The following is a 26699-nucleotide window of genomic DNA, read 5'->3' as shown; positions in this document are numbered from 1 at the left end:
CATATGTTCAACTTATCCCCATTTTGTCCAGCAGGTCACGTGCTAGGAGATGGCCCTGTCCAGCCACAAGGCAGAGAGTGAGACAAGGGGGCACGAGTGGCGGCTGGTGTCCGCCGCACAGCCTGGCAGCGGCAGCATGGCACCCGGGCAGAGAACGCGCTCACCCTGGCGAAAGCGAACACCGAGTACAACACACACTCACGCCTACACGCACAGGGCTCGGCGTGCCAGGCGCCGGGCCTGCGTGCTGGTTCTCGAACCCCCAAGTCGACGGAGGAAAACGTCGAGCCGGAAGTGGGCGTGTGTCTCGCCGAGGCTTCCGGGAACGTAGTCTGCAACCACCCCGCTCATTGCTCGTCGCTTGTCGGTAGTTCTTTTCGCGCGTGGGGACACCCCTGGCGGATGGCACGTCTTCCTTACCGGGGGTAAAATGCCAGGGGAGGCAAGTGGGCTTCCTTTGACACCTCTTTAAAGGGCACTTCCAGCTCTTCCTGTTATAAATTCTAAGTTTGGTGGTTCAAACCTTTACAACTGATAAGCTATTAACAGGCCTTCTCATCCCCGCCACACTGTCAAATCCCCCTATAGGATTGATCCTTTAACCCTGGAGAAAGCAAATTTGTGCTAAAATTTAGCCCATTTCAAAAGTCCAAACTCATACCTCATTTTTAGATTCCCACTTGCCTGGCCCACTTCTCTGAGCGTTGGTGGGCCAAGGGGGAAGGAGAAGGAAGGCATGGGTCTCATGGGTTAGTCCTGTTTGGCCTGGGGTCGGTGGCCTGCCCCAATGGGGTGGTCCCCTCATAGGGAGATGTGAGGCTGTCTGGGCACTACATTCAGTTTCACCTCAGTCCCCTGTGTTCATTCATAGCAGGGCAGATGAGTTTCCCCTTTGGCACCACGGCAGTCCCTGTTTCCAATCCTTCTCCAGGCGGGCCATCCCCTAATTTAGTTAGGCAACCACTGGGACTTGGCTCTTCGGCTCCAGCCACCCCATCTTCCTTCCTCCTCCTGAGAGCTCCAAGCTCAGGGTAAAACATTTGTCGCGGTTTTCCAGCACAGCCCCAGTTTCCTGCCTGGTTAGATTCCCCCTCATTCTTAAGGATCCCAGTTTAGATGATCAATTACATGGTAGCCATATCCAGGATCCATTGAAATTCTGTCTTGTGATCTCTGGTAGCAAAGAAAATCGATGGAGTTTTTCTATCCTTTTCTTCCTAGGCACAAACACGGAGCTTGGAGGGCTTCCCTGCTCTGCCGCTAGGGGCTACTCCAGCAGCACTCCCCTCCCTTGAGAACCTGTGTTCGATCCCTCCCCACCCCTTTACCATCGCATATACACTCTTCAGGGATAGACAGCAAGATCTCCCAAGAACTCCAGGTGGCAGCCCAGAGTGGGCCTGTGGTTTTATTGCAGACGGAGACAGCAGCTCCAGTGATTTCGGATGTCTACAATATCTCATCCAGTCATTCTCTCTCTCTCTCTTTTTAAAAGATTTTATTTATTTTTAGAGAGAGAGGAAGGGATGGAAAAAGAAAGAAATATCAGTTGTCTCTTGCATACCCCTAACCTGGGACCTGGCCTACAACCCAGGCATGTGCCCTGAATGGGAATCAAACCAGCGATATTTCAGCTTGTGGAATGACATCTGACCCACTGAGCCACACCAGTCAGGGCTCTCTCTCTCTTTTTAAAAGAATGATTTCATTTATTTATTTATGTATGTATTTAGCAAAGAGAAGGAAGGGAGAGAGAGAAAAACATCAGTTGGTTGCCTCTCGCACATGCCCCCACCAGGGACTGAACCTGCAACTCAGGCATGTGCCCTGACGGAATCGAACAGGTGACCTTTTGCTTTGCAGGACAATGCCCAACCAATTGAGCAATACTGGTTGGGGCTCTAGTCATTCTCTTGGTGCCTGAGTCCCATAGCCCTGTGGGGAGATGCAGAGGCCTCATCCCAGGAACATAAGGCCCCTCTCCTCTGGACCTGACCTTGTTCCATGGTTACATGTCAGTGGGGGCCCAGGAGTGAGAGGTTGTGCAAGGCTCCCACCTCCTAGTGAGTCCAGTGGGACAGTGTGCCAGGCCGTTGTGGCACCCTTTAGAAAGTAGGTAACATGACATCTTGTTTTCATCTTTGGGGCTTGATCAGCAACTCCAAGCCAAAATCCTGTGACAACTCTTAACTTTTGAAAATGAGCATTATAATTCAAGAACAATTAGTAATTGCTAGTTTCTTAATGTACATAGTAAAATAAAACCTCATTAGTTATTACAGCTAATACTTATCTGGTCATAGCATGATAAAATATTATCTGTACTTCAAGTCAAAATTTCTTAGTTCCTTTATCCATTAAAATGTGTTTGTCCAAAAAAGTGCTTTTCCAAGGTTATAGGGCTTTCACTGACATTTATTAGCAAAAATTAGTTCTCTCCTTCCACCAATTCCTACAAATAATCACTTATGTTCTTATTTACATTTAAATAATCAAATAATCGCTTATGTCCTTTTGCTCCCATGCTCTTCCCTTTTTAAAAATTGACCCCTCAGATGGTATTTCTAGAGAATAATAATGACTCAGCTCGATCTCGATGGTGCCAAGACCTCTCTCCCCTTTCTCGGACCTGGATCAGTTTCTCACCCTTGGGAGCATTAGTGCCTATATTTCCTTCTCCTAAATCCTTTAGGCACAGTAGTTGTGCAGGCCAAAGAGGCTCATACACTGAGGGGAACCAAGCAGGTGGCTTTATGGGAGGGGAGACCAGATAATAGCAAGGAGGGTAATTTCAACTGTTAAAGAGATTAAACCGCCCTGGCTGGCGTAGCTCAGTGGATTGAGTGCGGGCTGGGAACCAAAGTGTCCCAGGTTCAATTCCCAGCCAGGGTACATTCCTGGGTTGCAGGCCATAACCCCCAGCAACCGCACATTGATGTTTCTCTCTCTTTCTCTATCTCCCTCCCTTCCCTCTCTAAAAATAAATAAATAAATAAATAAAAATCTTAAAAAAGATTAAACCTTTAGAGAAGCACATACAATAAATTCCTGTGCATCATACTCTTAACAAATGTAAATATCTTGCCATATTTGTAAAAAAGATGTAAAATATGACAGTTTAAGCCTTCTTTTATTCCTTCTTACCCCCTCCCTATTAGCTCTAAAGGGAACCACCACTTTAGGCTGGAATTTTAATACCTTCCTACTTTTACTTTACGTAAGTTGATTAGAAGAATAGGTATGGCTTTTTTAGTTATAACATAACATTTAGTTATAACATATATAGTGTGATATACACTATATATATATCTGTCTGCAACTTTATTTTCAATTGTCTTCAGTATATTAGGCATGTTAATACATGTACATTCAGTTCAACCCTTTGTTAAATACTTGAGGATCTCTTGTGCTGGGGACAGAGCACTAAACAAAAGATACAAAAGTAGCTGCCCTCAACCATCAAGCTGTTCACTTAGTATTTTATACTTTTCTGTACGTATAATATATTATGCTTCGATAACATGTACCCCCACCCCCAATCTCTACTCTCGTGGGGCTATCTTCCAGAGTAGGACATACAATAAAACAAAATATTTAGAATGTCAGGTGGGGGGAGGTATTATGGAGGACAAAATGAAGTTGGGTAGGGAGATGGAATGTGCCATGGAGGGGGACTGCTATTTTCATAGGGTGGTCAAGGAAGAGTTCTCTGGTAAGAAAATCTAAAGCAAAGATCTGAAGGAGGTGAGGGAAAGAGGGCTCAGGCAAGAGGGAAAAACAAATGTAAGGGCTCTGCAGTGGAAGCCTGCTGTGTGTGTGTGTTACTGCAGGGAGGCCAGGGCCTGGAGTAGAGGGATCAAGAAGGAAGACGAGTGGTGAGTCAGGACAGGGTGGCAGGTGGTCACAATACTATGTAGGGCTTTTACTTTAGCTTTTATCCAGTGACATGGAGAGCCGTTAGAGGGCTTTGAGCAGATGAGTGACATGGTCTTAGATTTTTAGTGTCACTCTGGTTACTGAACTGCAAATATAGAGAGAGACAAGGATGGAGGCAGGGAAGCCAATTAGGCTATTGCAAATAATCTGGGCCGTAGATGATGATGGTGACTTGGGGGCTAGGGTGGTGGAAGCAACAAGAAATGGTCATCTTTATATCAATATATCCTACACATTAGCAGACAGGACTTATTACAGCTTGGGTGTGGGCTGTGAAAGAAACGAATCAAGAATGGTTCCCCAGTTTGGGCCCTGAGCGACTGGAAGATAATCTTGCTTTTTCCCAGGTGGGAAGACTGAGGAACATGCTTATGATAGGGCTGGGAAGAGATCATGAGTTAATTTATCTTTGGAGACATTAAGTCTGAGATGTCTTAATGGACATCCAAGTAGAGATGTCACATAGATAGTTGGTTATATATATGAGTATGAAATCCTGGGCTGGAGATGTAAATTTCAAAGTAGATATTTAAAGCCATGGGAGAGGATAAGGGTGCCTGTAGAAAAAAAGAAAAAAAGAGGTCCGAAGACTGAACTGTAGGAGAATTCCTATGTCTAGTAAAGGAAAAAGGGAAAAAAACCTGAGAGAAGCAGCTGTCAATGAAGTATATGGAAACGTAGGTAAGTGTGATAACTTGGAAGCCAAATGAAAAAAATGTGTCAAGGACAAGGAAGTGATCAGTGGTACCAAATAATGCTAAAAAGTCAAATAAAAGGATTGCAAAAAGATTGGATTTAGCCACGTGATGTCCATCAGTGACCTTTGACAGGAGCAGAACCTGACTGAAGTGGGTATAAGGGACAATGGAAGAGGAGGAATTGGAGATAAATGAGTATGAGACATCTCTACTGGGGAATATTTCTATTAAGTGAAGTAAGAAATGGAGTGGCAGGAGAAAGGGGGTGCAGCATATTTATAAATATACACAAGATGAGAACAATTATGTTATTATGCTGATGAAAAATCCTGTCTGATTACCTAGACAGGAGATGCAGGAAAGAGGGCAATTGTGGGGACAGCATCCTAGATTAAGAATGGGATCTAATACACCAGAGAAGTTGGTCTTAGATAAGAGAGCTCAGTCAACCATAGTAACAGGAGGGAAAGCAAGAACTCATGGATAAGAAGCATGTAGGTGAGTAGTCTTCTGATTACTTTTACTTTTCTTTGTTAACTAGGAAACAGTCACCAGCTGAGTGAGGCTACTGGGGTCAAGTGCTGGAGGTTGAGAAGTGAGAAGCTATAAAATAGTACCTTAGGAGACTGGGACAATGACTGGACTAGCAAACAAATGCTTGAGGTCAACAGGAGTTTAAAGTGGGACTCACAACTATTGTTTTTTCTCCAGCTACATTTAGCTGCATGGGCACAGGAGTAGAATAGGCAGAGCTAGAATGCTGTTTTGCCAGATGCCGTGGTTCCTTCATTTAAGTACTGTGTTGTGCCCATGTTTACTATTTCAGACATTGCTGCAATGAGTATCCTTGTGCATGTCTTTGTGCTCACATGGGAGAATTTCTAGTCTAGGGTATTTATGCTGGGTCGTGAGATATGCTTAGCTTCAGCCTTATTGGAAGTTGCCAAATCAGTCTCAAAATGTTTATACCAGTTTACCGTCCCACCAGCAGTATATAAAAGCTCCATTTCCCCCCTGCCAGACTTCTAAGTTTTTGCCAGCCTAATGGGAATGAAATATCTCAATGCTGTCTTTTGTAATATTCTGATTTCAAGAGCAAACATCTTTTCATTCATAAGCCAGTTTTGTCTACCAACAAACCTCCACTCCACTGCTCATGTAACAAGACTGTATGTATTAAGTACCTGCTATGTTTGTAGCACTGTGATAAGTAGCGAAACAAGTTAACAAAACAAATGTGGACCCAGAGAACACCAAATAATCACAAATACAAATTGTGGTAACATGAAGGACAATAGTAACCTTTGGGAATTTAAGAGGGAGACCAATTTAGTTGAAATAGGGCAGTCAGTGACATTTGCATTTTTAACAGATGAGTAAGAATTAACTAGTTTAGCAGCTATAGAGAACTGAGCATGACCACCATCAATATGCCCACAAACTGCAGTTTTTTCGTATCTTCCCATGTGGGCAGAGGTGGGCTAATGTCCTGGAGGACAGGATGCCTGCCATGGGTCCTTCCTCAGAGGTGGAAGGCTGGTCTTCTCTAGGATCCCTTTTGCAATTGTGAGACGATCACTCCTGGGCTATTGTATGTAATTTACTGTTGTGTGAGTCTCACATCATCTGGTTATACTAACATACACATGCTGACCTACTAATCCCATTTTGGATATTTTACTGCATTCTGGATATGCTAAGAAAAAGATTCCGTAGTGAAAAAGGTAGGAGTGGCTCAGTTGGTTTGAACATTGGCCCATAACTGAAGGGTTGCGGATTTGATTCTCGGTCAGGGCACATGCCTGGGTTGTGGGTTTGAGCCCCAGTCTGGGCACATATGGGAGGGAACTGATCAATGTTTCTCTCTAAAAGTGATGAAAAAAGTATCTTCACTGAAAAAAAATTTTTTTAAGGTGAAAGTACTTAAAAAGATAAAAGTGTTCAATGTCATTATTATAAAAATGCCACAGTAGTAGGGAACTTGTTGAGGGGGATTATGAGACTATGTAGCACCATGGAAAACGTGAAAAAGTTCTTGAAGTGTGATACAAGATTTTATCTACAATATGGGCTGATGTAAATAATGATACATTAAGGTGTTAAGGTCTTGAGTGAATGTGGGTAATTGACTGAGTCAAGAAAAACATTCCGATGTCCTTCATCATTTTGTCTCTGCTTGGTCTCTAACCTACCACCCAACATGGCCCTGAAGACATCAGTTAATGGTTAAGACCTGCTTTGCTGCCAGAGTCCTGGGTCAGAAGCCTGAGTCTGCCATGGACAGTGCTACCTGGGGCGTTACTTTACCTGTTTCCCCCATTGTAAAACAAGGATATAATACATATGTTTCTTTAATGTAAGAAACAGAAATATGACAGATCAGCTTAGCCAAAAAGGATGAATCACTGGACTGATAGTGGGGAACCCACTGAGTCCCAGAAAGGGCTTCAGAAATTGAGCCGGTTCCAAGGACCTCAGGGGTTAGAAATGAGAACACCGTCTTGTCAGGGGCACCCTCTCCTACCATAAGAGCGCTTTCCTCTCTGGTAAGGAGTCAGGCTCCAGGCAGCTCTAGGCCTTCACCTTTCTGGCCCAGTAACCCCAGAGTAAAGTTTCCCTCCTAACTCTATCCTGGAAACATCCTGGCAAAGAACTCTGATACTGGCTCGGCTAGGTCACATGCTCTCCCCTAAAACTATCACTGAGCCTCAGGGACATCCTGACTTGTATTCCTGTGGCCAGTATGCCAGGAATAGTTACAAGGGAGAAAAGAAGCTGGGTAGACAAAGGTAATAGCCACCACAAAAACGTGGAGTGGGAGTTGCCAGGATTAACTGAAATGGTGGCTATAAAATACTTAGCACGATTTCTTTCAAGTAGTAAGCATTCAATAAATGGTAGCTGTTATTAACTTACCTGGCTGTGATGAGTTTAGCAGTTAATCCCTCCTCCTTGATGTGCCACTCTTTAATCTTAGCCATGTTCTGAAAGTTGAAAAAGACAAACTCACTCCCATTCAACTAAAAAGGCTATTTATTGAAGTAATACAATGATGTTACAAGGATGCATTTCATGTGGCCTAGAAAGCTAGGTGTTCGTAAGTGCATGGTGTATGAGTGCTAGGACTACAGAATCCTCTGCTCAGTCAGCCACACATATATCCTGGGCTCCCTCTCTCTCAGTGAAGATGCTGAGATTCAGAGATTGGTTGGATCTAGGCCAGGCTCCACACACAAAGCAGTGGTCTCCTTTGGGTCTTTCAGAACTATCTTTACAAACTTCCATAGCAGTAGGGTAGCACTCAACTGGTTACAATTCATGCCATTCTTACAAAGAGCCCACTATGAGGGTCCCCAAACAATCAGTAGCAAAATGAGTTCCTGATAGGCATCTTGGCTAATCAACAGGGGAGGGTTTGGGTATAATCACCCATTGCCAAACTATGTATCAGACAACACAAACTTGGCCTTGGCATCATGTGCACATTAAGCATGAAACATAATAAATGTAGTTTTTGAATGGCTAATACCTTGGAAGGGCAGGTGGGATACTTGCTCCACACATGACATTGAGCTACACATCCCATATTTCAGTCCCTAAGAACATTTTTTTCTGCAAAAATTATGAAGAGCCCTGGTTGGGTAGCTCACTTGGTTGGAGAGCCATCCTATGCACCAGAAGGTTGTGGGTTCGATTCCATCAGGGCATTTATCTACAGTGTGGGATCAATCTCCAGTTGGGGCATGATGGGAGGCAACCAATTGATGTTTCTCTCAAATCAATAAACATATCAGGTGAGGAGTAAAAAAGAAAAATTATGAAGAATGTTTGGGAGCTGCCTCATGTTCAGGATAAGGATCATGGATCCTGCTACCTGGCATGCAAGAAAGCCAGTAACAAAGGTTCACCATCAATATCACGCATCTCACTCCTCCCAATGACTCATCAATGTAGGAAATTTTCTTATCTTAGGGAGGAGATGTTCTTGTTATTAAAGGGGTCAATATTCAGTTGCTTCTAAATTTATCTGCACTGTTGATACCAATGAATCAACAAAGGTCCTTGAAATTCCTTTAGGGTAGCCTATGAAATTCCATTAGGGGACATTAAGGATTAGAGTGGGCTACTTAATCATAGCTCTCAGGCACCATAGAAATTAAAAGTTAATTTTTTTTATGGTGAAATATTTCTTTGGCACACATGCTGATTTAAAGACAAATTTTATGGCAAGAGGTAATTGAATTTATACTTCTCTACAGTAAAAACTAATTTTGGGGAAAATTCTTATCTTAATTTTGTGTTATTTCCCCCACTGATCCAATATAGAAGTGTGGGGCAGTGCAGAGTGAGAGAACTTAATAGTTCTATAAAACTGACATGTTAGTTGAAAGAATAATTATATTTGGAAAATGGAAAAAAGTCACCAATAGTTCAACCATTTACAGTTTCTGTTAACATTTTGGTTTGTAAGCTTCTAACAAGCTGCTTTAAATAAGTTTGTGACAAATCTCCATGTCTTGCTGCCTTATGCTTTTATGAATTCCCAATGTGTCCAACTCATGAGTGCTCATTAAATGTTTGTGCGTCTGATCTAAAATTTATTTAAAAGCCCTCTGAAGGTCCGCTTTCTCTTTAGTACTTTACTACTTTTCTTTCTCTATAGTAAAGTATTATTTAAACCTTACCTAGTATTTCCATAGAAGTAGTATAATATGGCAATATCAGTTGTATCTTGTGGCCAAGTAGGTCAGTTCCCACATCTAATCTGGCTTACATGCAATGTATATTTTATTTCAAGCATTTTAATATTCTATTAAATTGAAGTTTCAATATGTGAAAAAAAAAACACATAAAAGCCCTCTGAATTCCAAGATACCTTTTTCAGTGTCAAAACCCTGGGGCCAAAGATCCAGGAGACCTGCATCCTCCACTCAGCTTTGCCATTATAAGTTGTATAAGACTGTGCAAACCATTTCACATCTTTGGTTTTCAGTTTCTTCATCTATACAATGAAGTAGTTGGACCAGTTGATCTAATCCTTTAAATGGTGAATTTTTGGAGGTGAAACTGGTTTCCATGGTGAATTTAATGTAAAATCTGCAATTGAATGCAGTTGTCAAGCAATTTTAAAAATGAGTTTTGGTCATTACTGCAGGAATTTTTTTTTTCTATAAAAAATGCTGTAAACAGTAATAGTTAAAATGTTATGGTAATCTCCTCCATATATATGTTAAAAAGCTTTGTAAAGCCCAATAGGCATATAATTTCCAACAGGTTATACATGATGCTTGCAGTTGTTTCTACAAATTTGTAACCAGATCTGAGAATGTGGCTTTTTAAATTGGATTAAAAAAAGTCTACCAGCAGAGTTTTCTCTGCACACAACATACAAACACACATAATTCATTACATTTTCAAGCTTTCTCTCCAGTATGAATCTTTTGATACCAAGCAATAATATTTTAGCTAAAGCTTTCTGCACATTCTTTAATTTCAGGGTTCTTAAAGTTTATTTCGCATATGAATTCTCTGGTGTTTAGTGAGAGCTGAGCTTCGACTGAAGTTTTTCCCACATTCCTTACAAGCATAGGGTTTTTCTCCAGTATGAATTCTCTGATGATCATGCAGATTGGTTTTCTTTCGGAAGGCTCGCCCACATTCATTACATTCATAGGGTTTTTCTCCAGTATGAGTTCTCTCATGTTGAATGAGGGATGAACTCTGACTGAAGGCTTTCCCACAGTCAATACATTCATAGGGTTTCTCTCCTGTGTGGGTTCTTTCATGTTGAGTAAGTGACGAGCGTCGACTAAAGGCTTCTCCACATTCATTACATTCATAGGGTTTTTCTCCAGTATGAATTCTGTGATGCTCTATGAAGCTTGTACTCCTTTTGAAAGCTTTCCCACATACATTACATTGATAGGGTTTCTCTCCAGGATGAGAAATAGGTTGTTGACTAAAAGTCTGCTCACAATCATAGGGGCTCTCTCCAGTATGGATCCTCTGATGATCAGAAAAGTCTGTAAAGTGACTGAAGTCTTCCCCACAGTCATTACAATGATAGGATTTCACTTCAGACAGAGTGCTTTCATCTTGAGTAAGAGATGAGCTGTGCTTGAAATCTATGCTGCAGCTATTGCTTTGGTAAGGCTTCCCTCTCTTATGAATCCTCATATGTTTATAGAGGGATGGGCTCTGACCAAAAGCCCTCCCACATATGCTACATTCAAAAGGTTTTTCTCCTGTATGAGTCCTCTCATGCTGGACAAGGGAAGAACATCGACTAAAGGCTTTCCCACATTCCTTACATTGAAAGGGTTTCTCTCCACTATGTGTGACTTCATGCTGAGTGAGGGACGTGCCATGCCTAAAAGACCTTCCACATAAGTTGCATCGATAGGGCTTTTCTCCAGTGTGAATTCTCTGGTGTTGAACGAGGGAGGAGCTACGCTGGAAGGCTTTCCCACAGAGACTACACTGATAGGGTTTCTCTCCAGTATGCGCATTTTCATGCTGACCAAGGGATGAGCTATGCCTGAAGGCCTTCCCACATACATTACATTCAAAGGGTTTTTCCCCTGTGTGAATTCTCTGATGCTCTGTAAGCTGTGTCTTCCAGAGGAAAGTTTTTCCACAGTCAGTACATTCATGGTGTTTCTTTCCAGCATAAATTCCCTGATCTGTACCATTGGGGAAAGCTCCCTCTCCTTTATGAGTTTTCTCATGTTTGTTAAGTGATGATCTATGAATAAAAGCTTTTCTACATTTGTTACATTTATAAGGTTTCTTTTTTGCAAGGATATTATTCTCATTAAGTAAGTCTGAATTATGTTCCAAACTGATTCCCAGTGTAGCACATTCATTAGACCTTGAAGGAATGTTCAGTTGTGTGACCAGGTCTGTGTTCAATCTAGAGTTTTCACCAAATTTATTATGCTCAAAAGTTTCCTCCGGTGTGGTTTTCTTCTGGGTGGATACATCTGGCACCAGATATCTCTTCCAGTTTTCTTGGTGCTTCTCTAAATGACTACTCACATCCCAGGCATCTTCTAATGTGGCACGTGAGAGATCATCTGTGCGAGGGGATACTTCGGATATGCTCTGCTGCAGATTTGATGGTTTGGCTTCAGGCATGGTCTTCCAGTCTGAAAGAAATCCAAAGTGCAAAAGTCCCCTATTCCCTCTGTTGAGACAAACTGCTACAGCAGGAATGAAGAAATGAAAGATTCAAATTATATATGACTCTGTTTTGAGATTAGTCCTGTAGCTCGGGGAGAATACCCAAAATGGAGGAAAGGAAGAGTGAAGAGATATGATAGTGCAGACTGCAGATCCAGAGTGAATGGTAAGTCCAGAACTGGGAAGCCCACCTAGGAGGGCTGGTTAGGGAGTAAGGAAATAAGTGATTATGAGACCGTCAGGCATAGATACAAAGAGAATAGCATCACAGTCCATCCTTAGGATCCTGTCTGCTCTCCATGACTCCTGTCCATTTTACAAACCACCAAACTCTCTATATTCCTAATACTTCTATTTCGTAATTTCTTTCAAGTCACCTCTGAGGCTCCAGATATTCAAGCCACGCAGAGTAAACCTGCAGCTAGTGATCTAACAGAAACGTTTCTTCGATATTTTTGGAGATCAAGGGCTAGATGGCACAGGCTGAGAGGAATATTTCAGCAGGCAAATCATCCTTGCCCTTACAACTAGGGCTGTGGTTTTAGTCTATTTACATTCTGGTTCTACACTAGCCACCTCTCTTAACAACAACAACTAGAAAAAAGATTTTAATATGCCTAATAAATTGACCTCTAAAACCCATTAATAAATATTGATCTCTAGTTAATGATATATGCATGGGAAAATGTAGGGATAAAATATACTCATTCTGCAACTTACTTGAAAATGCATCAAAAAGATAAATCAGCAGATGGATGGATGATGAGATATGTGATAAAGCAAATATAATAAAATGTTAACTATAAATTTTGGTGGTAGGTATATGATGTTCACTATATAATTTTCTCAACTTCTCATATATTTGAAAACTTTCATAATGAAACATTTGGAGGGAATAACCCAGCAACTAAGGGATCCTAACCCCCTTACCCTGTAACAAGACTTGAGTCTAAATTCCCGAGAACAGGGAATGCTTAGTATTTCTCTTAGAACACTTCTTAGTGGGACATTCAAGAAATGTTTGTTGAAATAAATGCGTAATTAAGTTTTCTTCCAAGTCAGATTCTGTGACATTCAATCGATAATTTGACTGCCTTCTACGTACGTGCTTTACACCACAGACAAAATACATAGAAACAAAGTAGACTCTTTAGGAGCCTGAAATCCAAGAAGAGAAACAAGACTCAATCTTTTGACAAATAAAAAACAAGAAAAAGGAAAAATCATCAGATGGTATATTATTAAATCTGAATTTGTGTGGTAGAGATGATACAAATGGTATTTGAGATCAGGGAAGTAAGAAATAAATATATTAGCATATATTAGGTTTCATGAATTAGACCTTGAACTTAAAGAATAGATGGCTTTGGATAGACAGAAACTATTATCTAATGAGGGAAAGTATATGCTACCTACAAAGAACATTAAAAAGAAGCTAAACCTAAATGAAGGAACAGAAAGACAGAACTGAAAGGCTGATGCAGACATTTAAATCAAGGGAGTTTGCTTCTTATAATGATGTATAGGAAGGAATAACAAGGTTTCTTCAGAGGTAGGTGGTTTATGAAGATAAAGCCTTAAAATCCAATATGGTACACCAAATAATGACTAGATAAACAAAATTTGGTATATGTATACAGTGGAATAAATACAAAGGAATGAATACCAAGAAAATGAAGTAATACATGCTACAACATGAACCTTGAAAACATTATGCTAAATGAAAGAAACTAGGCACAAAGGGTTATATATTCTGATTCCATTTATAGAACATACCTAGAGTAGGCAAATCCACAGAGAGAAAAAGTAGATTAACGGTTGTCAGGGGCTGGGGGTGATGGGAAACAGAAAGTGACTGCTAATGGGTATAAGGATTCTTTTTGGGGTGTTAAACATGTTCTGTAATTAGGTAATGGTGATTTTAACACCACTCTGTATATATCCAGAAACCACTGAATTGTACACCTTAAAAGGGTGAATTTTATGTTTTGTGAATCATATTTCAATAAAGCTATGATTTTAAAAAATCCAATATGGCTCTGGCTGGGGAGCTCAGTTGGTTAGAGAGTGAGGGCACATGCAGGAGTCAACCAATGAATGCACGGGTGGGTGGTAGATAACAGTAATCTAAGCCTGGGGCTTGGTTTAAGATGTCACCAGTGAAGTTAAAAGGCAGGAAAATCTAAGCTAATTCTCAAAGGAGGAAAATAACCTGGGTTGAAAGAAAAAGACTAAACTGACTATGGTGTCTGGTCTAACAGGCAAGGGAAGAAAGGGGTGATGGGCAAGGTGGCAAAATGTGCTGGCCAAGGATGAAAGGGGATTAATTTAGATTTTGTATCTTTAATAAGGATTGCATGGGACTTCTAAGTGGAGGTGTCCTGTAGAAAGAAAAAAGTGAGCAGGATACAAGTAAAGATGATTGCTGAGTCTACAGCACAAACAAAGAGCTGCAAGTACAAGAAAGCAGGTACCTTTTGGCAATAGAGAAAGAAGGGGCGGAGGCTGGAGGGGAGCCTCCTTAAGGCAAACTTGTGTAGGGGGGAAAGCAAGGAAAACCAAACACGGAAAGCCAAGAAGCACTTAATAAGTAGGGTGACCAAGAGAGGATGATACTTAAGGAACTGTGGAGGGAGGCAATAAATCAAATCAGCATGAACACAGAATAAATGGAAGACCATGTTGTTCCCTGGACAGGTGTAGTCAGGGACAGAAGTTTAAAAATGAACTATGAAGGGAGGAAGAATCAAAGCTGTGGCTATTTCCTACAAGTCTGGGGCAGCCAACAGTGAAAGCAGTAAGACAAAACAAGGAAGAGACATGGAAATTCAATTATGTCTGAATGAGTAAGAAAAGGAGTCGTTAAGGATGGGAGACTGAGGACACCAGAGAAAATAATCCATCCAACAGGGTTACAGGGTAGGGAGAGATGGCACACTGAGGGTAGAACAAGGGGTATCTTTTCCCCTGGGACCTACCAGCAGCAGGAACCCCTACTGGAGAAGGGAGACATACATAGGTGTCATTCAGGAGATGACTTGGCCTCCTCTGCCAGTCTATGAGCTCCCAGGACAGCAGTTTGAAGGTCCTTCCCCCTCCCTCAGCCATGTGTCGTGTAAACTGATTCCTACAGGCCTGATTCTCACGCATTTACCTGGACAGAAAGATCTTTGGATTTCTCCCTCTGATAGCCATGGCTCTTCTCCTTGCTCCAATTTGAAGATCACCTCTGGCTTGGAAACTTGATATCCTGCTCACGGGTAAAAACACAAGATTTGGTTGTTTGTGCAAGTGACCCAAGAACCCTCCTACAAGTCAGTACTAGTCCTTGATCCTCAGGAACTCTGAAGGAAAAGAAAAGGTGCACTCGAGGAGTCATGCAATCAAATGGTCTGTTTCCAGTTCTGTGAAAGAAAGATCTTTTACCTAAAGAGCAGGCTCGGAAACCCATAAGGCCAGGTCCCAGAGAGATGAGTAAGCTCTGACCCTGAACACCTAACCCTGCTCTCAGTCATCCAAGCTATAGTCACAGAGCCCCACAACCTTAGCAACTGAAAAAGGAAAGACCCACCACTGGGCAATACACTGAGATGTGGTCCTTACCAAGAGAAACCAGGTTGCTGTAGTTCTCCAGCATCACATCCCTGTACAAGCGCCTCTGAGCAGGGGCCATGTGGTGCCATTCTTCCTGGGTGAAGTCCACGGCCACGTCCTTGAATGTCACTGATTCCTGTAGGATCACATTGTTGCTCAAATAGGATCAACCCCACAAACATTCCCATGGCAATACTGGTAACACACTGTAGGGTCTTTACAAACGATGATCACACATTTAAAATCCTGAGGCGGCAATGTTGGGTTAAATATCCTGATTGTTTACCTAATTGTATAATCTAACATTTGGGTCGGAAAGTCATGTGGAGCAATATATCCTGAAATCCTTAGTTTTTCTTTCCCTTCAAAGTCAAGCCTTTTTAATACAATCACCAACTCCTCCTTGCCCGTGTACTTCCTTTGTTACAAAATCCAAAAGTGGCAGCCCTCCTTCACCCCATCACCAGCCCTAGTTTATTCCCTAGAAATAACCTCTGGTAACAGTTGGGTGCACATACTTGAGAGTTCCTTTTCCATGTTTATTACATACCCTGTGTCTCGTTTTGTGAAATACCATAAACATTGTTCCACAACTTATTTTTACATTTAGCTATGTATGTTGGAGATCTTCCCATAACAACTTCACCCTATTCCTTTGAATTACGTCATAGCACTCCACAGTACAGGTGTGTCACAGCTTACCCATTACCTAAAACCAACAGCACCCAGTGTACTAAGAGCAAGAGCCACCCCCCCCCCCATTCACTCACTGGGCTCTAGCCATGCTGACCTTGCTGATCCCTGAACACATCAAGCTTGTCCCCACCCAAGGCCTTTATGCTGGTTACTCCCTCTCCCTCTCCTCCTACTAGTTGTAGGGGGAGACAACTAGTTATTACTGGTTATTTAGGTCTTAGCTCCAGCATCACTTCCTCAGAAAAGCTGTCTCAGCACCACCCTCTAATTTGCTCTCCATCATATTACCATGTGTCATTTTCCTCCTGACACAGATCTCATTGTCCAAACTCCTGTCACCTGAACTCAGGAACCAAATGGATTTGGATAAAAAGGATACTTGTACTTCTAACCATTATCTGAGATTGCTTACTTGTTAGCTTGCCACCATGTCCTATTTGAAATTTCTCCTTCGGTCCTGGTTAGATTTCTGTCTCAAGAAGGATACAATAGTGTATGGCAAAGACAGTACAAAAAGATGTTGAAAGCAGAGCCACGAGTTTGCTGGAGCAGTGAGGGAAGGTCACTTGGAGGTTTCTGCCTTGGTCCATGACCTTCTCCCCATGTGGCTGGGTATAGCTGGACTGGACTTCTTTCAGTTTCCTAGGATGTATGGGTCTCTCCCCAACCTCCCACCAGTCTTTCTTTCCCTTGCTAATTCCGTTTCATACCTGTCATATTTCAGATGTTGGTTAGCAGATTTTTGGTGAAGCCTTCTGATCCCCCAATGGAGGGTTAATCCCTGTATTATTAGCTTTAAGGCACTTGGCATGTGCACAACTATTCCAATAGACCTAATAATCTATGTAATGAGTGTTTTCCTAGTTAGACGGTGAGCATTAATGAGGGCAACTATACATTTGTTTTTAAACTCTAAACCACTAGTGTCCAGCAAGTGCCTGACCCACACTACATGTGTTTCCTGACTGAATTGAGCCTTAAGGAGATAGCTGAGATCTGAATTTTAGAGAAATGGCTGTGGGCCCATCTACTGAGTGACATGCACGACTGCATTCATAGTCAACACTGGGCCCTCCGTGTCATCATGTCCCTGTGCTTGTGTCCCCACAGGAACAGGGAAGGGTTGAAATGTAGCAGGTTTTTCTGACCAAGGTTAGGGCCAGATAAGATGACAGGGGATATTTGCTAGGTGTCTGACTTTACCATACACACTGAGGCAGAATGAAAGTGCCAATGAAAAAATACCGCAGTCCTTGAACAGGTTTCAGTTTATTTTAAAACATGTTATTTATTAGAGCATGGGATGAGACCAAGCATAGTAAAGTGAGGAGCTACAAGCGTGCAGTGCAGAGAAGACTGGGAGAGGCACAGAAGCTTCAAGGTAGGATACACACTAGGCTTTAAGAAGTAAGTACCATTTGGATGGAAGAAGGAATAGTGGGAATCCAATCCAGGGAAGCTAGACTGGAGATGCACATGACCATCAGGAGAAAAAGGGTCCATCTGGACAAAGGCAGACATTTTGAGTTAGGCTGTGAGAAATAACACCCTCTCCCCATTGCTTACTTTGTCCTCTACACACACGGCACCTTTGGTTTAGTTAGAGACAGTCAGCGGCCAACCTGGATTCCTTTGCTTACCTGGCCACCCATATTTAACACAGGGTCTCCTGACTTTATTCTACTTCCCCAAATAGGCTGCACTAATGGTAAAGAACATGCTGACCAGTAAGCAAATGTCCACTCCAGCCACTCATGGAGGGGCAGCAAGTAGCCTCTGTTCTACTCTTGGTCCCACGAACTCTCTTCCTTACAGACTATCGGACACTTCTCAGAACACAAATTTGATCGTGCCTTACAAACCTTTAATTTCCCCCCACTTTCCCCTGTTCCTACCACCTTATCTGTCTGCACCTCCATCTCTTACCTGGACAACTGCTAAAACCTCCTAACCTGCCTCCCTCCCTTTCCACTCAGGTCTTCCTCCCAAGTCTGTTTTGACATAAAACAACTAATCTTATTAAAACATGTCAGATCAAGTCACTTTTTTGCTTTAAAGCCTCTAATGGCACCTCAATTCAGCCTAATTAAAAACCAAATCTTTACAGTGGCCTACATCGGCCTTCCCAATCTGCCCCCCCCCCATCGCCCTGCCTTTATTTTGAACCTCATCCCTGACCTACTGCCCTCCCCACTTCACTTGCCCCGCTCTCCCCACAGTTCCTGGACACCCCACACATGCTTCTGCTTTGGGGTCTCTGCTCTGCTGTCCCTCTACGTGGAAGCCTCTCCCTGCAGATATGCATGCAGCTCCCCACTCACTTCCTTCAGCTTTTTGGTCAAACGTCATGTCGTCAGAGCAATCTTCCCTGACACTTCCCTACATAAAACAGCAGCCCCACCGTGGACTGTCAACTCTTACTTTCCTTTTCCACAGTCCTCACCACGACGTATCATGTTTTTGTTCACTGTCTGTATCCCACAGCAGAATGTCAACTCCAGGAGAGCAGGAATTTTATTTTCTTTAAGGTGGAACCTCCACCGCCTAGAGAACAGGTCTGGCACACAGTGGGTGCTCCACAAACTTTGAATAAATATGTTTCCTAATGTTCAAAATTGGATTCCTCAGTGTGAGTTTCAGAGCCCTTCACTAACTCGTCTCCACCTTACTTCCACAGCCTCAGCTCTCTCTGGCTTCTCCCCTCTACAGCATAACTCAGCGTGCAGAGGAGTTAGAGCTCCTTGAAATCAAAGGAGCTCTTTGGTCTCTGCAAGTACTGCTTCAAAATGCTAGGCCTTCCTTCCTCTGCCTCACTAACATGCATTCTGTCTTCAGGGGTTCATTCCTGTCCCCAGGTCGGGTCTAAGAGCCCTCTCTACCCGCCCCCCTGCCCATGGCTCCCCTCCCTGGGCCCCTCTCCAGCACAGCTGGAGCACACGTAACATGGTGTCTGTTACTTAACATTCACTCTGCTCCTACAGGGTCAAGACCTTGTCTTAGGCACCTTCAAAACTCCACAATCATTTTGGAACACAAAAAACAATCAAGAGTTTCAAAAATTCAGTAGGTAAAAATATACTCTGAGATCCATGGTGTGAGTTAGCCACTCTGAGTTAGAGCAACTATAGGGCATTCCCAACACTGCAAGTCAGACCTCGGACTGCAATAAAATGACCTAGTAACACCTTGTAGATACTACTCACCCTTCTTCCGAATATAATGGGAAGGACTTCATCAACACCTTTTAACACAACATGCAGATGATTTACTATAGAATTGTACACCTGAAACTGTAATTTTATTAATGTCATCCCAATAAATTCAATTAAAAAAGTAAAAAAAAAAAGTAGCACATGCTTTCCTTCCTCATGTTGACATAAAAGGACCCTGGCCGAAAGTAAAACCCAAAGCCAAGAACTGGAAACAGGATATACTGAGCTGATAAGGCTCAATTTCATAGGTCCCTAGAAAGCACTGCACCTAATAAGTGTGTAATATCCTTGGAGATCCAGTTTTCTCATCTACAACTCTGAAATAAAGGGTTCTCTGAAATAAAGAAGAGTTTTTGTCCTGGCTGGTGTGGCTCAACGGGATGCGTGCCGGCCTATGAACTGAAAGGTCTCAGGTTGATTCCCCATCAGGGCACACCAGTCTGGGCTGCAGGCCAGTCCCCAGCTAGGGGCATGGGAGAGTCAACTGATAAATGTACCTCTCACATATTGATGTTTCCCTCCCTCTCTTTCTCCCTCCCTTTCCCTGTCTCTAAAAGTAAATAAATAAAATCTTAAAAAAAAAAGTTTTAAGAGCAGATGAGTGGAAAGGATAATGTGCTAATATAAACAGTCTTTCAACTCTAACATATACCAATCTGAGAGCAGAAATCAGCTCACACTCTAACTCGGGAAACTCTGTAACTTTGAAACTTTACAAAACTGAAAACCAGAGAATGGCAACTAATATGTAAAAATAATCTAATTTACAAATACTACTCCTCCAAGACTAGGTTAGTTTGCCCAGTAAGAACACATTAATTTCACTGGCATACAGTAGGGGATTTCCACTCAAGTTCTCGGTGCTCTATGACACCAAACCAATAATAGTCTGGTAAGCTGTTAGGTCAATAGCATACCTAACAACTGAGTACAGAAAGGAGAAAATTACTATTAGCCTTTACACACATACACAAATGCCCTATTAGGCTGATGGCATCACCATGCAGGGTGTCCAACCTTTCGGCGTCTCTGGGCCACACTGGGGGAAGAAGAGCTGTCTTGGGCCACACATTAAATACACTGCAACATGTAATCACAAAAACATCTTGTAATGTTTTAAGTAAATTTATGACTTTGTGTTGGGCCACATTCATGGCCATCCTGGGCTGCATGCAGCCCGCAGCCCGCAGGCCGCAGGTTGGACACGCCCGACAGTATTCCAACTGGAAATTTGGACTCTATGTTTCTCTCTTATGCCCTGGAATCACCAAGAGCCTCAAAAATGTCTCCTATACTCAGTCCCTTCTCTTCATCTTTCAAACTAGCTCAAACTCTCCCATGCCAAAAATGCCATTAAGCCAGGCAATAACTTTCTAGATCTACGCTGTCTAATACAGTAAACCACTAGGCACATGTGGCTACTGAGCCTTGCAATGTGGGTAGTCCTATCGGATGTGCGGTAAGTGTAAAGCGCACACTGGATCTCGAAGACTTAGTACGCCCCACCCACAAAAGTAAAAAGCCTCATTAACAATTTAAAAATATTGATTCACAAAGAAATGACAATATTTTAGCTATATTGGGTTAAATAATATATTACAAAATGAATTTCACCTGTATCTTTCTCCATTATGGCCATTGGAAAATTTAAAATTACACTGGCGGCTTATATTTGTTTCAGACAGCACTGTTCTGCATCTCCGCCTCAGGCCGTTCTCTCCAGGCTGCCCAGTCACCTTTCTCCCAGACTTGGCCTCCTGCCCTACACCACGTGCTTCCACCCACCGTGTGGAACCCCTGCCCTGATGACCGCACTCTGCTCGGAGTCTCCTGGCCTTGTCCACACCGCTCTGACTGGCTCCACAGGAGAAATTCCTAGTCACCCTTCCAGAACCAGTGCAATGTCCCCTTCTTTCTGAAGCTTTCCAGGTCCTTCACCCTTCCCGACCCCCTTTAATACTTGGTCCACATCGCCATTTCAGAACGGGCTGTTCACTCGTGGTTTTCTCCCTCAACAATTTACAAAACTCCTTTTCATTTTGGCATCTCCAGAACCAAGCATATTGAAATGGCCCACAATCACATGGGCAATTTAAGAAAACCTGGCCATGCATGGAGGGCCTTGCCAAACAACTTTTTTTTATGCCTGGAGGACAGAGGAGTCTTCCAGTAAAAATTGTAAAACTTACAGGACAAATTCAAAAAAAGCTATACACACTTCAAACAACTTTTAAAAGCCCCAGCTAACATATGGTGTGTTAAACACCACGGGCCAGGTGCTGAGCTCAGTCACGTATCTGCACCCTCTCACTGGAGCTCCTCACTGAAGCCTTGCTGTCACCCCGAGGGCAGCAGGGCCCTTCCCTGGACTGGGTCTGAAATGGGACCCTGGTTAAGAACCACTGCCGGGCATAGAGCAGCAGGCACTCCAGAAATGTCTGAGTGAGTAGACAGAGCCTGGGAAACTTGCTGAAGGAAAACGGGAGTCATTTTGAGGATTTTTAAAACAATGACAGATTAGTGAGTTAAATTCTTGGATTATAAAAAGAAGTGTCAAACAGAAAACAATGACATTAATAGCCAAATCTGAAAGCTGGTTCCTCTTAAACACTAGCCAACCAGAGAAACCTCTGACACAATGAGTAAAAGAAGAAAAAAATAAGTGAATTTAAAGGGGATAAGCAAACTATAAAATATAGCAGCAGTATGTTAAGAAACATGAAAAATCTTAATGAATAATTTTTAATTCTGAATTACCAAGGTTGACACAAAAAAGTAGAAACCTTAGTAACTGGGGAGGAAACAGAGGAAATTGTTCCCAAATCATCTCTGTATAAAAATACTAGATGAAATATTTTATAGATAAATTGTTTTAAGATGGAAAAAGATGAAAAGCAACCTGAAAGTCTACAAATTAAGGATAAGCAGACACCAGAAGGTGTCAAAGATCTCTTTCCCTGAGGGCTTTTTTACTTAAGGATACAGATGCAAAGAATGTTTTAAAACTGTGTTTTCAAAACATTATTTACTGTAACCAATGGGATTTTATCTGAGTATTATTTATAATAGTAAAAATCTTAGAAACAACCTAAATGTCCTATGAGAAATGGTTAACAAATTTTGGTAAGTCCATGCAAAGCAATATAATACAACCATTGAAAGTGATAAAGAAAAATCCTCATAAAAACTGTATGAAATTTAAAATATTATAATTGAAACTGTTTAAGGGAAAAATACGCATAGGTAGAAAAAGGAAATTCATCAAAAAAACCACAGAAGTGCTAAAGAAGGGTAACAAATGACTTTCTTTTATGAAAAAGTCTGTATTGTATATATGCTTTATAAGATATATTTTAATAAAATAAAATAGTACCAGACATAGAAAAGTGAGGAAGAGAATTATATTTTGGGGTTCTTTCCCCTCATTTTTTTAATCCTCACCCTAGGATGTGCTTAAGGAGAAGGGAATGGAGGCAGAGAAAGGGAGGAGAAGAAACATCCATGTGAGAAACACTGATTGGTTGCCTCTTGCCTCTGGCTGGGGACCAAAACCGCAACCTAGGCATGTGCCCTGACCAGGAACTGAACCTGCAACCTCTCAGTTTATGGGACAACACTCCACATTGGCCAGGGCAAGATCGTATTTTGGAAATAGGTCTTAGAGGAATAGGTTTTGACATCTTAACATTTCCTTAAAGACAACATTTCTTCAAACTGTTCTGTAAAAGTCATGTTGTTTCATACAATTATTTTAGCAAATAATTAGGGTCACTATAACTAGAAAAATGTAATTTTTGCCAAGTAAGGAACAGAAAGTGCAGAAAAGTGTAAAAGTGCTGCCTGGGGCTAAATGCTTATGTTTGCTCATAATAGCACCTAAATGTGACACCTATTTACCATGCAAGTACTTTGGAGCGAGCAATGAAAGGAGTTACATGGCACTGCCACAAAGGAACTGAAAGTCCAGTACAGAGATGGATGGGTAACCGCATCACTCTATATATGACGTAAGCACAGTCTTATGACAAGTGTGCTCAAGTGCTATGAGAACGCACAAGGAGAGCCACCCGACCTCACCCAGGGAGAGCAGTGTGTGAGCTGAGGCTCAGAGACCAGCTCCAGCCAGCTGACAAAGAGGCTGAGAAAAGGGACTTCTGGACAGAGGGAGCTCCAACATCCCTGACTTTGAATACCCTGACCTAGTTCGGCAAGTGGCTGGGCTTCCTCGCTGACCCAGGAACATGCTGTCTGAGTTCCCGTGACCCGAGCCAGCTCTTGCTGGTGTCTGTTCATCCCAGTGATCTAACCACAGAGCTCTTGGGATCTGGAATCAACAGAGACCAGGCCCAGTCCCTCTCCACTTCCTCCCCAAGGTAAAACACCAAGAAACCCGGTCTCCCCGTGATGTTTTCTTTTAAATTTTCCCTATTTCTTACTGTTCTTGTGGCTTCAACTTTAAGAAAGGTAAACACCTTTTTTTATTCCTAAACAGTTAGTACACCTTTAGAAAAGAATACATAGTATCTACATAGATATAGCTACTAACGATCCTACAGATTCTAAGGATTTTCAGGGTATCCCCCCTCCCACTGTAGGCCACTACAGGTACTTGTTAGCCAAGCCGTGGGGGAAGATCACACCCACCCAAACACCTCTCCAAAGGAACTACGACTTTCAAATGCTTGCTCCAACACTTCATCATTCACAACAATCTTTAGAACGAAGAAGAAACTGTACTAGCCCCTAGCTCCCTGCTCAAAAACATTGGCTCAATAGACTAGACTCCCTGCTGCTCCCTGAACACACCACACATCCTGCTGTTTCCGGAGAACTCTTTCCCAGACTTCCTTCAAGTCTGCTCATACGTCACCAGTAAGCGTAAGGCTCACCCTAGCCACCCTATTTAAAACTGCACTCGCGCCACAATCTCCCTTGTCCCCCACTCAATCCTCCCTACCTTTCTCTACTTTTAATGACTTTTCTGAGGTACTGTCACCTTCTAGGACATCACATAATTTTTCTGTTTACTCCTTCTAAGATGTAAGCTCCACAAAAGCAGAAACCTTTATAAATTTGGTTCCCTGATGTATCCCAGCCACCTAGAAAAGTGTTTTAATACATATTTCTGTGATTATCTGCTGAATGAACACATGAAGGAGGAATAAATGGGTTATTAAGGCCAAAAGAAAGAAGTCCAAACTCCCTTCTATGCTCAACTACCTATTGCCTACCACCCATACCCACTGTCACACAGGACGTTTTCACGAAAACGCCCCTTACCTTCCGGTCTCCCAACTCCCCTGACCCACACAGCCAATCAGCTCTATCCTCAAACCCTTCAATGTCACGTGTTTAGACTCCGCTCCTATTCCAAGGTGTCTCCACTGACTTTCCCCCAAGCAGAATTCTTCCCTCTCAGTACTCATAGCAGCTGCGCTGGACACCATCCTCCTTGTGCTCTAGGTCTGCATGAGGCTGTCTTCCCCCAATAGTTAACTTTCTGGATAAGCAGTCACAAGACTCAGTTACTCATCTCTTGCATTCTAGAGGGCCATGCTCAGGGAAAGGGAACCAATGATAAAGGGAAATTTTTGCCTAAAAAGCCCCTGTTGTAAGTTCACTGTTCCATTCTGTCCTTCGGCCTGAGTTAGGTGACCCCAGTGGACTATAGGGCCATTCCATGACAATAGCATATGTGAACCAGACTGCTCAGGGAACATAACTTTAGAAGTAAAGCTGAAAGCAGTCCCTGAAACTCACTGCTCAGAACCCAAATCCATGTTCACCATGAAAAAGGCTACCCACCTCTGCGGAAGGGGTCACCACCCCCGTGAGGCGTTAAGTCATCCTAATTCTCACAGCCTACTGAGACAGAAAGGTGCTGATGGCAGTGAGTTGCTCTGGCTCACTTCAAACCAAATAACTGTCTTACTTTAGTATTGTTACTCATCTTACTCCTTAAGGCTCACTCCTGTAAAACAAAAACATATAACAGGAAGTAAAAGATATAAAGGCATTTTATATCATTTTATATGGTGTGTAATTTACTGTAAACGGCTTTTAAAGGACATAACTAATTGGTATTTTTATCTAGATTGATTCTGTCTCACATACATAGCAAATAGAATATGATTTTTCCTTAATTCTAAAGAGAGTGTGGATTAAAATACCATCTGGACCTTGTTATATTTTCACCAATATATTCTATGTAAATCAGTGGACAAATTCAGAGTTGTGATGCTTCTAGAAAATGCCTTCTCCCGCACAAGAATAAATAGGTTCACAAATCACCCTCATACTAAGTACAACGAAGACTGAACATGTGGAGATGTGCACTATTATACCTTTGTTAAAGCAGAAAAAGACGTGAAAATCTGTGTGACAGGTCTTCCTTGGTTCCCCCCCCCCGCCCTTTCCCAAGACAGCCCATCTCCAGCCTCTTACTCTGCAAATCCTGACCAGGATTCTTAGGACCTGTAAGGTCTATGGTTGTTGGATTAAAGCTTGGCTCCTCTCTCCTTCACTCACTGACAGTCACTTCCTCCAGTAGTTTTCTAACCTGCCCACCTTCTCCATTCCTTATTGACAAGAGTTCAAGAACTTGGCTTGGCACTCAGAATTCTCAACCTTGACACTCCAAAACATCCATTCTCAACTCCTCCCAGAAGACCACATGACCCTGGTCCCTTCCTCTCCCTAGCTCTGGACACCTTGGGTTTCACATGGCTGGGAGGCTCCAAGGGGTCGACTGAGCCAGGAAGGAGAGTCTCCTTGATGAGTACAGTGCTCCAAACACGTCCTGGGGCCTCGTTGGATGGGACATCAGTAGTAGAAAGGTCCTTGCTGCTCACCTGGACTGTTGGAGGCCTTGGGGCCATTCCTGCCTCGCCCGGGCCTGCTTCCCAGACAGGGGCTGGGGAGAAAAGAGAGGGCCCGCTCACCCGGCTGCAACCATCGACCCCACCGCATCCCACCGAGCCTGCCTCCGCCCTTCAGATACTTCTCCCGGGAGAGGGGCGAAGAAGTGTCTCAGCCCCGCGTGGGCCTGCCCTTCCCCCTCTTCCAAATTAAAGGCTCACCGTGTCCAGGACACCCTCCTCTAGCCACGCCCAGTCCCCCCTGCCCAGCTGGGTGGGCGCGGCAGGGTGGAGGTGGTGTTAGGACCCGCGTACTCGGAATCACTGCTTCTTAAGAGTTTCCAGATTTTGCGGCCTCAGACCCGCCCAAGGTTTGGAACGTCTCCTCCTGCTCCCGCTGCAGGCTCAGTCCTCTCCAATTGCAATGTGTGGAGGCGCGGCCCTAAGCGGCCTCGGCCGCACCGGGGCTGGACAATGGCCGCAGCGGCGGAGCAGAGCCGGAAGTGCGCCTGCGCACGTGGAGC

The 26699-nt window shown here is 42.9% G+C and overlaps 2 protein-coding genes and 1 non-coding gene across 8 annotated transcripts in view; all 3 read right to left on the bottom strand.

Annotated features, from left to right (window-relative positions):
- Positions 1-9670, bottom strand: part of LOC114488380 (60S ribosomal protein L28-like) — an 18011-nt gene extending 8341 nt beyond the window's left edge. Inside the window, 2 exon segments of the mRNA XM_036012073.1 lie at positions 7551-7618; positions 9511-9670. Of these exon segments, the coding sequence (XP_035867966.1) occupies positions 7551-7618; positions 9511-9636 (194 nt within the window). The 5' untranslated portion in view covers positions 9637-9670.
- ZFP90 (ZFP90 zinc finger protein) lies at positions 7551-26699 on the bottom strand. Of its 6 annotated transcripts, none has more exons than XM_036012072.1 (5): positions 26398-26698; positions 26170-26231; positions 15420-15546; positions 14971-15066; positions 7551-7618 (listed from the first exon to the last, which is right to left on the bottom strand). In XM_036012072.1, exons 2-5 carry the CDS (start codon positions 26194-26196, stop codon positions 7608-7610), a joined length of 261 nt encoding a protein of 86 aa, XP_035867965.1. In that variant the 5' UTR covers positions 26197-26231; positions 26398-26698; the 3' UTR covers positions 7551-7607. The 6 variants fall into 6 exon arrangements, with proteins under 6 accessions (XP_035867965.1, XP_028357584.1, XP_035867960.1 ...); XM_028501783.2 differs by lacking the exon at positions 7551-7618 and adding an exon at positions 7650-11782 and having other exon boundaries at positions 26398-26695; XM_036012067.1 differs by lacking the exon at positions 7551-7618 and adding an exon at positions 7650-11782 and having other exon boundaries at positions 26491-26695.
- Positions 21476-21538, bottom strand: LOC114488475. The gene has a single exon (XR_003683791.1). It is a non-coding gene; the product is annotated as a U7 small nuclear RNA (small nuclear RNA).

This window comes from Phyllostomus discolor, chromosome 12 (assembly GCF_004126475.2).
Source record: "Phyllostomus discolor isolate MPI-MPIP mPhyDis1 chromosome 12, mPhyDis1.pri.v3, whole genome shotgun sequence".
NCBI classification, from domain to species: domain Eukaryota; kingdom Metazoa; phylum Chordata; class Mammalia; order Chiroptera; family Phyllostomidae; genus Phyllostomus; species Phyllostomus discolor.
This window is presented reverse-complemented; position numbering and strand designations above follow the sequence as displayed.